The 13,496-nt window shown below is 35.1% G+C and overlaps 1 protein-coding gene across 7 annotated transcripts in view; it reads right to left on the reverse strand.

Moving 5' to 3' along the window:
- Positions 1 to 13,496, reverse strand: part of LOC144979835 (uncharacterized) — a 104,720-nt gene that overhangs the window by 62,279 nt on the left and 28,945 nt on the right. For all 7 annotated transcript variants that reach the window (XR_013646780.1, XM_078927015.1, XM_078927012.1 and 4 more), the window contains 6 exons: positions 12,173 to 12,256; positions 10,268 to 10,471; positions 6,319 to 6,523; positions 5,851 to 5,918; positions 4,641 to 4,832; positions 3,239 to 3,409 (listed from right to left, as the gene is read on the reverse strand). Coding sequence is in view for 6 of the 7 variants with exons in the window: in XM_078927015.1 (XP_078783141.1) it covers positions 3,239 to 3,409; positions 4,641 to 4,832; positions 5,851 to 5,918; positions 6,319 to 6,523; positions 10,268 to 10,471; positions 12,173 to 12,256 (924 nt within the window). In the remaining variant the exon portion in view is untranslated. The remainder of the gene's footprint in view (positions 1 to 3,238; positions 3,410 to 4,640; positions 4,833 to 5,850; positions 5,919 to 6,318; positions 6,524 to 10,267; positions 10,472 to 12,172; positions 12,257 to 13,496) is intronic.

Below are 13,496 nucleotides of genomic sequence, written 5' to 3' on the forward strand. Positions count from 1 at the left end.
AACAGAAAATGGCTTGAATTGCGAGACAAATTCATAAAAGACTAAACATCTCAAGAAATAATGCAGATAGTGAAAGCAAAATACAGACAGCTGGTTAACTTTATTTTTTTTGGTTAATGATTTTATGGTGCTTGCCACACATTTCGGTCATTTCAGCGCCAGTAAAAATTACACCAATTTATTATTCTCACTAGAAAAGGTAATACAAAGGGAACTGGTTCAAATAGAGAACAGATGTAGATTCAAAGAGCACATCGTCAGTGTACTTAGTACAAGATCACCTAAAAATCTCATCCAGATATAAGCACAGGATCACTTCAAGAGTAATACACTCAAAATCTTACAGATCATATTTAAAACAGAAAATGAGAAAGGACAAACAGAGAGATGATTTACAAGGAAAAAAATATCTCCCAAAACTATAACTATACAGTTGGATGTTTCCCTCCCAACCAAAGACTCTGGCCAGGGGCTGGACAAAACCAATTAATCTAATTCCAAGACAAAGACAGAAAGCAAGTTGGAAAACAGATTTAGGGGGGATAGAAGACAGCAAGTGACCTCTATGCCAATTATGGGAGGTCAAGGGACATCATCCAGCTGGCCAAGTTTCTTCAAATGATCAACTGCCAAAATTTCCCATTTTGTTTTAGGGGTTCAGATGAATTTAAGTTCCTGGACCAAAAGTAAACAGTTTTATTCTCTCCTTTAAAAAGGTGTGGACAAAAAAAAAAGGGCCGGAACTTTGAAGTCTTGTAACCACCTGATTCATTAAGCAAAAATTAATTACATCTTAACAACTGTGAAAAGTTTTATTGAAATCTGAAAAAAACAAAATTAAAATATCCAAATCTTTTGTAGGATTCATGATAGAAAAAAAAGTATCATAATGACACACGGTTTCAATGCAAAATATAAGGCATTATTCATGTTACTAAAATACAGCTTCAACCGAGGGAACATATATAAAAAATGAAATCATAGCTGTATACAGGTAATGATTATTATCTGCAACACAAACAACTGTTGTCATTATCTACAGTGTCGGTAAAAAGAAGAAAATAGGATAGTCAAGAAATTCTATCAGCAATTGAAAGCACACAAAAGCAATAAGACAAAGGGGAATAGTTCAAACAGGAATAGGGAACAGATATATAAATTCCAAAAGCACACTATGTGCACTTTGAGAACACCTAAAAGTCTCATCCAGACACAAGCACAGAATCCCACCGAGCGGAGTACATTCAAATGTTTATAAACCATTATTTGTTTGTTTGTTTGTTTTTAAGGGTTTTATGGCGCTTGCAACACATGTAGGTTATATCAGCGCCAGTAAAAAGGAAGAAAATGGGATAGTAAAAAGTTCTAGAATTACAATTAAAGCACCCAAGAAAAAGGTAAGACAAAGGGGAATTGGGAACAAATAGGGATCAGATGTAGATTCCAAGAGCATACCATCAATGTACTCAGTTTGAGATCACCAATAAGTCTCATCCGGACACAAGCACGGCCCCCACTAAGAGGAATACAGTCAAATGCTTACATTATAAATTATAACAAATATAATAATACATAACAGAGAGATGATTTACAAGGAAAAAAATATCAACTCCCAAAACAATAACTATGCATTTGACTGTTTTCCCCCCAGCCAGGATACCGACCTGGGCCAGGACAAAACCAAATAATCTCATTCCAAGACAAAGACAGAAAGCATGTTGGAAAACAGATATAAGGGGATAGAAGACACAGTATGTACCTCCCTGCCCACTATGGGAGGTCAGGAATCCCACCCAGAAACCATTATTTAAAAAAAAAATCAAAAAAATAATAACAATGCATAACAGATTAACAAGGAAAATAATATCACCTCCCCAATCTAACATTATACATTTGACTGTTTCCCACTCAGTAAGTAATCCTTAAATGGCCTAATGACCTTTTGCCCATTATGAAAGGTCAAAGACCCCATCCAAGTATGCGTGTTTCTATCTACATTTCAGGTGTGTTTATTACACACTCAGCCACTCACACTCCATCGCTGTTTCGCTTCGCATAACCGACACTTCTCTGTCTATTCTTATCACTTGGCCACTCACTCTAATGATTTGCTAATGGTTGCCAAATGAATGTTGTGATGCAGTAACCCCCCCCCCCACACACACACAAACACAGACACACAACTGTAAAGGAATGTTGTGATACCACAAACTCCCCTCCCCCCATATACCAACTCCTTGTAACATGTCATGTATAAAGTTATCTCCTTCGACATAATATAATAAAGTAAATAAATAATCAAGTTCTCTTTATTCATCCTCATGTGGAAAATTGTTTTAGGGTCTATTCCAAGGGAAGACTGGTATAACCTAGGTGTCAACCACAGCGCAGCGCCACATGGAGAGGTGGCTTGCTGAAGGTCACATCATCATCATCCATCGTGGCTTGTGCTCTTGAGCACGTTGCCGGTCAGCTGTCTCCATGAATCGCGGTCCCCTGCGGTGCACATGAAATCTGTGTTGCTTTTTAAGTCACATTTGGCCATTCTTAGGTTATTTAGATAAGTCATTCTTTGTCTTCCTCTAGCTCTCTTTCCTTCGATCATCCCAGATGTTACCATTTTTCTATTTCATCTCTTCTCCACACATGTCCCAGAAACCGTAACTGCCTCTTTCTGATGTTATCGATCAGTCTTCTTCCCTTTCTCACCTTCTCCAAGTCCATGATATTTGAACTACATAGGTATCTTTCGGGTACAAAACAAAAACCATATCTCTGAGCCACGCTGCCCTCTTCCCCATCAAACTGTTATCGCAAGACACGGTTTCCTCGAACTATAGTTTCATCAAACTTTTTACATGTCCCGAGGAGTTCAAGGAAACTGTACTGGAGTGTATATCTGACTTTCAATCATACTTGTTAAGTATATAAGGTATGAAAAATTCCTAGGTGGTTTTCAGTTTGAATTTCTGAACAGTATTTCCAAAACTGCTTTAACATTCATGCCATTTGGACACAATGGTTCTAGTGTGTGATCTAATACATCAAACTAACTTTAGGTTGAGGCTCATCTGATGGTGAAACTTCAGTCTCAGATCTATATAATGAAAATAAATTCAATTTAGTTGACAAATGAAGTACGGTACAAGAATCTCAAATTTCATAAATCTGATAAATGATGTCAACGACACTCACAAATTACTAGATGACATACATCATAGGCAAACATTATCCTTACACAGACTCCTGGCTGCCACTCAAAGTTAATCCTATCCAAATATGAGCACCGGTTTTCCATTAATGTTACTCTGATGTCTTCCACTTCATGCCTGCCAGGTGTGCGGTCTCCAATTTTGGTTATTGTCAGAATGAAAATGTAAAAGGCCTGAGGGTTTTCAAAGATGAAAGACTGTTTGGAAAAAAAAGAAAACATATATAGTATAGTGTCTACTCATTATCATTAAAATCATCATTACAAGCCCAGACCCGCCTAGTTCAAATTTAAAAAATGTGTAATCAAAAGCAGAAAAATGCGTAATTTGAGACAAAAATGTGTAATCCATATATAAACCAGAAGATCACAAAAAAGACGATCTAGCCTACAATCAACTATTCACCCTTTACACACCCAGCCATGTTATAGTCATTATCAAAATACTGATGCAGTGTAGTGTATGCACCCTTCAGTCCGCCTAGTTGTGCAGCAGTTAGATCCCTCACCGAAACTCTTCCTTATGTCTGACTAGAAGACTCTCAAGCAATTTAGGGCCTAGAGTGGAGCGCTCATTTGATTTAATTTTCGGCATGGCTGTTCACGCTAAATAGATTAATGTATTTCCAAGTCAAACTTCAATGGTGAATATAAAATTTCCACCTACCTGATAAATGCGTAATGATTATAGTAAAAAGCGTAACTGCCTATTTGAGATACAAAATGTGTAATTTTATGCAAGATGCGTAATACTAGGCAGGTCTGAAAGCAATGTCCCCAATAGGATGTGTAAAAGGGAGTAGTCGAGTACAAAATGCTCAAGATCCTTGCTGTATACATTGCCGAGTATTGGATCCAGTCAAAGCAAGTTTTGTATGCGTTTCAGATATTCTTTTAATTTGTCATCAAAATTAAGAACATACCTTTTATGCATTTTGTTGCAAAAGCATTTGTAAATGAAAATATTATAAAATCATCATCATTATTATCATCATCATCATCATCATCATCATCATCATCATCATTATTATTATTATTATTATTATTATTATTATTATTATTATTGTTATTATTATTATTATTATTATTATCATTATTATTATTATTATTATTATTATTATTATTATTATTATTATTATAAATATCATTATCACTATTATTTATATAACCATTATCATCATCACCATCATTGTAATCATCTTCATCATCACCATTGTCACTAACATTTTATTGATAGCAACCAATTCACGTTTTTGTATCAGTGGAACAACTACAACTACAACTACTACAAATACTTCAACAACTACAACAACTACTACCACCACCAATACTACTAATGTCATCATCATCATCACCATCGTCACTGACATTTTACTGATAGCAAATGATTCATGTTTTTGTATCGGTGAACCATAGCCTGACCCTTAACCTTTTTGGCTGGTTCCAATTCGAAAAAAACTTCCTCATCGAGGTCATAATCTGTTTGATTAACATTTAAATCCAAATTGAGGAGATGACTATAGCTTGAAACCAAGGTACTTGATAGGCTCAGTTCTATACCCTTAAGACTTGGTGGAAACTGAAACGTCACAGTCCTGTGAACCTCATTGCTTAAGCCGGCCTGGGGAGGAAGTAATTTGGTTTTCTTTAGCGTGAACCCAAAATGAATATCTTTAATTGCATATATTCTGGTAATTCTGGTCTAAGGTTTGATCCAGAAAAAAGATAATTTTTTAATATAATTGTTTTCTTTGTTTTTCGTCTTTTTGTTTTGTCTGCGACTTAATCATTCACATTCTGATTTTGCACCAATGTCTGAGCAGAAAATTTTAACTTGCATTTGTTTACATAAACACGCTGTTACATTTACTTTCAATACCACAGTAATTGATTGGATGGGATTGGAACACCTCCTCATTAAAAATGTATATCAAATTTTAAATATCAATTGAAGGAGCTTATGCAGCTTTAGTTTACTTCTGGACTTTTAATATATTCATTAAAAAAAAAAAACAATTTTAAAAGGGTTTTACGGCGCTTGCAACACATTAAGGTCATATCAGCGCCAGTAAAAAGGAAGAAAATGGGAAAGTAAAAAGTTCTAGAATTACAATTAAAGCACCCAAGAAAAGATAAGACAAGGGGGAATTGGTTCAAATAGGAAACAGATGTAGATTCCAAGAGCACACTATCAAAGTACTTAGTTTGAGATCGCTTCAAAGTCTCATCCAGGCACAAGCACAGGTCCCCACTAAGAAGAATACACTCAAATGTATACAAATCGTATATAATTTGTAAACAAAAGATAATACAGTGCATAACAGAGAGATGATTTACAAGGAAAAAAAAATCATCTCCCAAATCTAACTATACATTTGACTGTTTCCCTCTCAGTCAGGGCCAGGACAAAACCAAGTAATCTCATTCCAAGACAAAGACAGAAAGCAGGTTGGAAAACAGATATAGGGGGATAGAATACACAGTATGTACCTCCATGAGAGGTCGGGAACCCCACCCAGTTAATACATTCAATTAAAGACAGAAATTGTTTGTTTTCTCAGGACGATTATTGGTTTAAAGCATTTTTGTCATGAGCTTAAGATTAAAAAGAATGGATTAGTGATGTAACTACCACAAACCTGTAGTAAAACGCAGTCAGAAGTGATTTCATCGCCTTTTATAGAGTATCCAATTTCAAGAACATCATCTGAAAAAAAAAGAAGCAAACTAATTTATGATCTATAAATCAGTTTGAATCATCAAAAATATTTAAATAAATTTCAGACTCAAGCTACATTGATTCGCTGTGTGTAATTCATGTGACTGACATACGTTGATTACTTAAAAGTCAGAATCACATCCAAAATGTGTAGTTCCTTCACAATTTAAAGATCGTTCATAGTCTTCTCTCTTTTCAAGTCATCAACATTTAAACTGTATACACGTTTTTTCTTATTACCATGAGCAATGAATAGAGTGGGGCACTAGCGAAGACATACAATACTATTATCATTGTTACAAGCACTGTTATAACAAACTGATAGTAAACCTCATTTAATACTGTTGCCAATGATATACTCATCGACACAACTACTATTACAATTTACCCAAGCTATCTTCTTTCTGGTCAGGTTCCACTGGATGACCCTTTTCCGTGTCAAAAATAATCTTCAAGGAATTGTCATGTCGAAAAGCTGGTACCAGGCCTTGATCCAATTTTCTGAACATGTTAATAATGACAGATCCCATTTCTATAGACGCCAATTTCTGTGAGAACCATGGCTTGTTAAAGGTATTGATTGTGAAATATATCTGGAGAAAATGGAAGGAGTTTTAAAATATTACAAAACACTGTATCAATTTTTTCAAAATATTTCCACGGCAACAACAAAAAAAAGAAGAGAAATAGGTTATTGGTGTACATGGTCAGCAGCAGCAAAGGATAAAAATCATGGAAAGCTCAATTCAGATTCGCCATCACCATATATCTACTATATTTTTTTCCTATGATCTTTGTCTTATCTCAATCTCTAATTTTAAAAAACAATTCTTATATATCTGTTGTTTTTCACATTGATCTTCTCTTTGGTTTTTTCTTTTTGATAAATTCAAATAAAAGACATTAAATAACTTTATTCTTATTTCCTTGATTCGTCATTTAAAAATAATCAATTTTGTTATCCAAATCAGAAAGTCTTGAAAACTCATTATGCATGCTAGTCCGCACTGAGGGGCTGATATATGAGTATTTGCTTCAAATTCAAACTGCAGTTAAACAAAACTGTTTGCTTCATGATTCATTTTTCCTTTAGACAATAGTTTGTTGTGAAAAGAAGCACAAAAACTGGAATGGGGCCTGTCATAACACCTCAATGATTTGAACTCTGAATACAAGCCCATATTAAAGAAAAAGCCACTAATTATAAAGAGCTGGTCTAAAATCACATAAAGAAAAAAGACTAATATAATGAAACTTAAAAACATAGCAAGCTACTCATCATAAGTGATAAAGCACCAATGGATATTAAAGAGCTTACACTCCTAGGAAATAGCATCGACATATAGATGAAAAATAATTAAATCTTAAAAAGGCAGAAATAAATTCAAGTCCCTATAGAACATTATAAGACACGAAAAGCAGACCCAATAATGCATAATAAATTTGCATTGGTATGTTTGTGTGCCGTAATCAAGTGTATTTGACTATATTTATGGATGTAACTTGTCTGGAAATAATTCCAGTGCAGCCCGGAAATCTCGAACAAGTTGGGACCGGGCCTGTTTGTTCGAGATATCCGTGTTGTGTATTTTACAAAGAATATGAAGAAGAATTTGAGGGTAGGGATGAGGGGGTAAACGTGTGTTGTTTCGGTGAGGTTCCATTATACTGAAGTGTAGCATTTAGTGTGTCTCGTTTCATTCAATAGCAAGTGAAATAATGTTCCCCTTTACGTATGCTTTAATAAGAAGACAGCCAGCACATCCCATTGTTGATTACCCATCAGCATGAAGCATTTTTAACCTTTGAATCCAGTATCTGACCACTACCATTCCTCACCTATCTCTCACTCTCATGCCTCTCTTCTCACCCCATATTCCCACCCTCTTCTAATCACTTCTTTGATTTTAATACAATAACAGTAATGTAACAGCCTCCGGTCATCATTGCTGGTACTGGTACACATTAGAGTGAAGCGTCGCATGCATCAGACACTGGTCAAACATGCTTCGCAACCCCCGCCCCTTCCCCTACACACACACACACGCACAAACACTCACACACGCTAAACACATTAACTAATACATTTAAGGCCACATAGAGAGCAATGGCAGTTTTTGTTTCCGTTCAATACAAACATAAGGCAAAATAATTTTATCAACAAATGTGAAAGTTAATGTCCATTTTGTTCGAGATTTCCATGTTAGCCTCCGATAGTGCTCAAGATTTTCGTGTTGCCAGTACAATGAAAATGAGGGATCAAAACAGGGAATTTGCATGTGTTCCAGATTTCTGTGATTTTGAGATTTACATGTTTGAGATTTTCGTGTTGCAGTGTATAATCTTAATCATTTATTTACAGTGCATAGTATCTACATTTTTTTCATTGTAAAGCGCTTTAAGCACTTGTAAAGAGGGTGAGGTGTCAAATAACTAGGTAAATAGAGAGGAGAGGAAGATTTTGGTAACAGGAAACAGTTTAAATAAGAGTGATTTATTTTCAGACACAGGTGCACAAGGCTACAAGGAAATGATTAAAAAAATAAAAATCAGCTGCCAAGTCTAAGGGGATCTTCACCCATTGCTTGTGGTTATATATTGCAAGCTGCTTTATCGGAACAACACCGTGATGTAGAAATTGTTCCAACCAAGCAGCATTCCAATTAACCGATTCGCTTGTGATCTCTATTGGAACAACCTATCAAAGACTACGCATTTTTTGTAGTGAATGTGCATGTATATATAGTAATACAGAGCATCCTTTTATTTATTTTTCTGAATTTTTGTGTCCCTTTCTTGCTTTATTTAATATTAGATGTGTGTAGTCATGATAATAGATGAAGATATTCAGATTTTTTTGTTATTGCTGTTTTGTTTTTAGGGGTTTTGGGGAGCTTGCAATGCATTAATGTCATATCAGCACCAGTAAAAAGGAAGAAAATGGGATAGTAAAAAGTTCTAGAATTACAATTAGAGCACCCAAGAAAAGGTAAGACAAAGGAAAATTGGTTCAAATAGGAAACAGATGTAGATTCCAAGAACACACTATCAAAGTACTTAGTTTGAGATCACCTAAAAGTCTCATTCAGATACAAGCACGGGTCCCCACTAAGAGGAATACACTCAAATGTTTACAAATCATATATGTTTGTTTGTTTGTTTTTGAGGGTTTTACGGCGCTTGCAACACATTAAGGTCATATCAGCGCCAGTAAAAAGGAAGAAAATGGGATAGTAAAAAGTTCTAGAATTACAATTAAAGCACCCAAGAAAAGGTAAGACAAAGGGGAATTTGTTCAAATAGGAAACAGATCTAATTCCAAGAGAACACTATCAAGGTACTTAGATTGAGATGACTTAAAGACACAAGCACAAGTCCCAACTAAGAGGGATACACTCAAATGTTTACAAATCATATATAATATGTAAACAAAACAACAGTGCATAACAGAGAGAAGATTTACAAGGAAAAAAATACTATCTCCCAAAACTCTTAACTAAACATTTGACTGTTACCCTCCCAGCTAGGGTATCCGGCCAGTGCCAGAACAAAACCAAGTAATTTCACCTCAAGACAGAAATCAAGTTGGAAAGATGATAAAGGGGGATAGAAGACACAGTAAGTGCCTCCATGCCCACTGTGGGAGGTCAGGAACCCCACCCAGATATTCAAATTTAAAAGGAAGGCAAAATACGTAGAAGACGAAAAATCCAAATTGATCTTCATCATTGCATAATAGCTTGTAAAAGTTACATTTGTAGTCAAACTAAGGAACAATCACACAAGTTTAACGACACAATCAAATACAATACTCCCGTCTCTCTTGCTAATTAATCTTTTAAATGGAGAGATGACAGAAAGAAGAAAAATTTCGAAGAACTTTAATAATATCTACATTTCTCTGAAGGTACAACATGCAATAGTATTCCCCAAAAAGGATTGTTATTTCCTGAGTCATTTCCCTTGAATATCATATATAGCGTATACAGAAACATTTCTATCTATTTATTAAGGGTTCCAATAAATTTCTCGAGGTGGTTCCATATTAGCATGGATTAGTAGTACTTTCAGGATCCATTGCACCAAATTTGGTGCTTTCATCACCAATTTACACAAGTTTAACTTAATTCCCCTTTATTACCTTAGCTATTGGAGACAGATATAAGAGTCGGATAACAATGTCTTAGTCCAAAAATATTGTACAAACACCTAAAATCTGTGTCACATGGTAAATGTTAAATGCACATTTCCCACAAGAAGAAAATAAACATTGTAAAGCAGTTCCAAGCTGGTAATAAAAATTGTAAATTAAAAAAAAGATCATCCAGTACACCTACCTCTATATAGAGAACCAAGTCAATGAATTTAGGTTGTCTAATAATCGTCTGATAGAGGGTGTTCCGATCAAATTCTAACCAAAGCAAAGTGTACACAGACTGCTCTTGAATTTGGTAGAAATTAGGAACATACTGGGTTGGCTCTGGCTGATCATCCATTATCTTCATTTCCATGATGTAATGCCATGTTTTCCCTGTACAATGCTGGGTCATGGTGGGAATATTATCATTTTAAAAATATGATTTTATTATTCGAGAGGACATAAATATGATAATAAAATGCAAATGAGTAATTTGTCAAAAGCCTTGATAAAGTCCAATAATATAGCATCTGTATGGCCATTATTATTAATGGTATTAGCAAAATCTGTGCTGTGATTTGCAAGATCTAAATTTGCAAAAAAGCCATGTTGAACATCGGTAAGTATATAATTTTCATCAAAGCGATTTTATAATAATATCACAGTGCTTGATATGCTCTAAGAGCTTGCAAGACACAGAAATCAAGGACACTGGCCAATAATTTTCAACTATACCACTATCTCCCTTTCTAAATATTGGTGTTATATTTCCATATTTCCAGTCTTTTGGAACTTTTTCCCAATATATTTGGAAGAGAAAAGCATAGACAGGGGCTAATTCTTGTGCAAATATCTTAATGCATTTAGCAGAGATCCTGCATCATCTTTAGAACTCCTCTCTCAGAGACCATAATTGTATCCATTTGTTTTGATTTCTCTTCTGTGAGTGCCCAATTAAGAGTGTCAGATGCGTCTGAAAACACAGAGGCTAATTGTTGGTTTAGAATGTTGGCTTTTTTCCTCTGGGTCTCTAATGGATATACCGTGTTCATTTCTCAATACAGATGTAAAAGTCTCTGAGCATACAAACGCCATGGTTTAAACATAAAAGGTGTACTTTTAAAATGTAAAACTTTACATATACGACAGTGGTTTCTGCCTAAGATTGCTCCTCTAAGAGTGCTCTGCCTTAAAACACAATCTATCAAGGAGTACAGATTTGACACTTTACAGAATATTTCCTATGTAAACCTACCCTCCAAGAACATGTTACCTTGAGTTACATTCACCTTCATCCTGACACTTGCTCTACCATAGGCTTGTAACTATAGACAATTATACAGCTTTGCTCTCAGACAAAGGATCTCAAAATGAGTTTTCAATGATGAGGAAAAAAACAACACAATTTGACACATCTTCAATTTCTTTCTTTTTTATTTTTGTTGAACATGTAGAATGACATGTGGCACCTGTTAGACGATATTACAATTTTTCCAGTGTTGTCAATGGCCAGATACTCATTTTATACCCGAGTATGGTGAGAGAATGTGAGTTAAGAGCCTTTTCCAAGGACTCAACTATGCACCGAGTGAGGCTCAAACCCGGGGTCTTCAGTCCAATCCGAAAGGGAGTGTCATACCAAAAGACCACATAGTAGCACATATTAAATTTTGTTTCAATCTTCATTCTAATTTTTATTTTTCAAAATACTACAATTGGAAGCTGTAATCTTATTTTAACAAGTGCAGTCGGAAGTAACAAGATAACACTTTGATGACACCGCCACGCCAACACCATCTAGGTCTACATGATCACACAACGCAATGCACTCTGACTCAGTTCAGCTGTTTACCATTATTTGAGTGATCAGTGGATCAGTGATTAAGTGATTCATTCACGATTATTCGTTGCACGGGTTTGTATCGAATAAAGATTATTATCCGTTGAACGAGTCTTTTTTATCTGTTGAGCACCCGTCCATGTTTTATCTGCGGACAACCAGTTATGAGTGGAACATCGTTACAGCTCTAGTGGATATTTCTTAGGTCCAAAATAATACAGTAGGTCAAATCAAAGAATAAAGTCAACAAGATCAAAATTTTACCAGTCTTTTTTTGCTCATTGTCTTCAGGATATGTCTGGATACTCCACGCAGGTTTCCAAAGAATTCCATAAAGAATATGAGGCCCTGTAATAGAAATAAAATGAAGAGCATGTTGAAATGAAAGGTAGATTATAGTCCGTTCCAAGTCCCATGCGCTGGAATATCGCAAATTCCTCCATGGTTATGAAATGTGGTGAGGTGATTTTTTGCATGCAGGCTTATATTTTAAGTGACATTACAAATTTTGAATACGGATAGGAATAGACCAAACTGTTTTCTTACGAATTCCTTTGATCTTTTCATCGTTTGCAATAAAATATGACTCAAAACTTTAAAATGTTTACAGTAATGGTGTGTTGATTCTCTTTCTCGTGAGAAAAATATTCACAACAAAGTTGCATTCAGTGGCATGGCCTAGCATGGGTGATTTCAAGTAATGTAACAATAGATATCATTTAAATAGTAATAACAGTATTGAAAAAAAAAGCTCACAGCATTTATAATTTATATCTTCCCTGGTGGACGGCAGACATGTAATATATTGGACAAAATAAGCAGTCTGTTAGGTGCTTATACATTTTTTGGACAAATACATGGATGTAAAAAAACAGGGGGATTTCCTCCTAATTTTTAAGCCCATCTTCAATTGGGTGAGGAGAAATGCCTTTTACAAAGATATAATCTCCAACCAACTGTAGAGCAAGACAACTTATAAAGGTCACATAAGACATGTCACAAAAACCAACTGGTCACCCATCGAGCATGCTACCTGTTTGCCATTCTTAAATTATGTTCACTTTGAATGTAATAATGTGAAATTATACTGAAGCTAATCTTCTTTAATACCAGATTCATGTAAGTTTTGTATAGTATAATTTGACCTCCCCACTCTGAGTTCCTGGTTGTGAGCAATCTATTAACAGTATTGCTATTCTCGCATGCCATGAAAAAGAATTCTGCTCTTCCCCTCTCTGGAGAAATACTTGTACATTTCCCTCATTGTGACAAATGTGCATGTTTAATCCAAATTGTTATAAGTTTTTTTATGAATATAAAAATCACAACAGGAAGCTACGCCTCTGGCTTTCAACTCTTAAAATGTAACAATTGTTTATGTCTAGCGTGTACAAAGTATACAATTTTCTGTGTCATTTTCAATTCAAGGTGGCAATGTTAGAGAGTAGTTCACATGAATCTCGTGAAAAGTAAACCCCTATTCAAGCCTGTGGGGAGTTCAGTGATCGTAATCATAACAGAATTCACTGTGTATAATATTGTTAACTCATCCCAGACCCTTCATTTTTTTATTTACCATAAAGAAGAA

Source organism: Berghia stephanieae, chromosome 9, assembly GCF_034508935.2.
Source record: "Berghia stephanieae isolate SIO BIC M18660-M18661 chromosome 9, UCSD_Bste_1.3, whole genome shotgun sequence".
Taxonomy (NCBI): domain Eukaryota; kingdom Metazoa; phylum Mollusca; class Gastropoda; order Nudibranchia; family Aeolidiidae; genus Berghia; species Berghia stephanieae.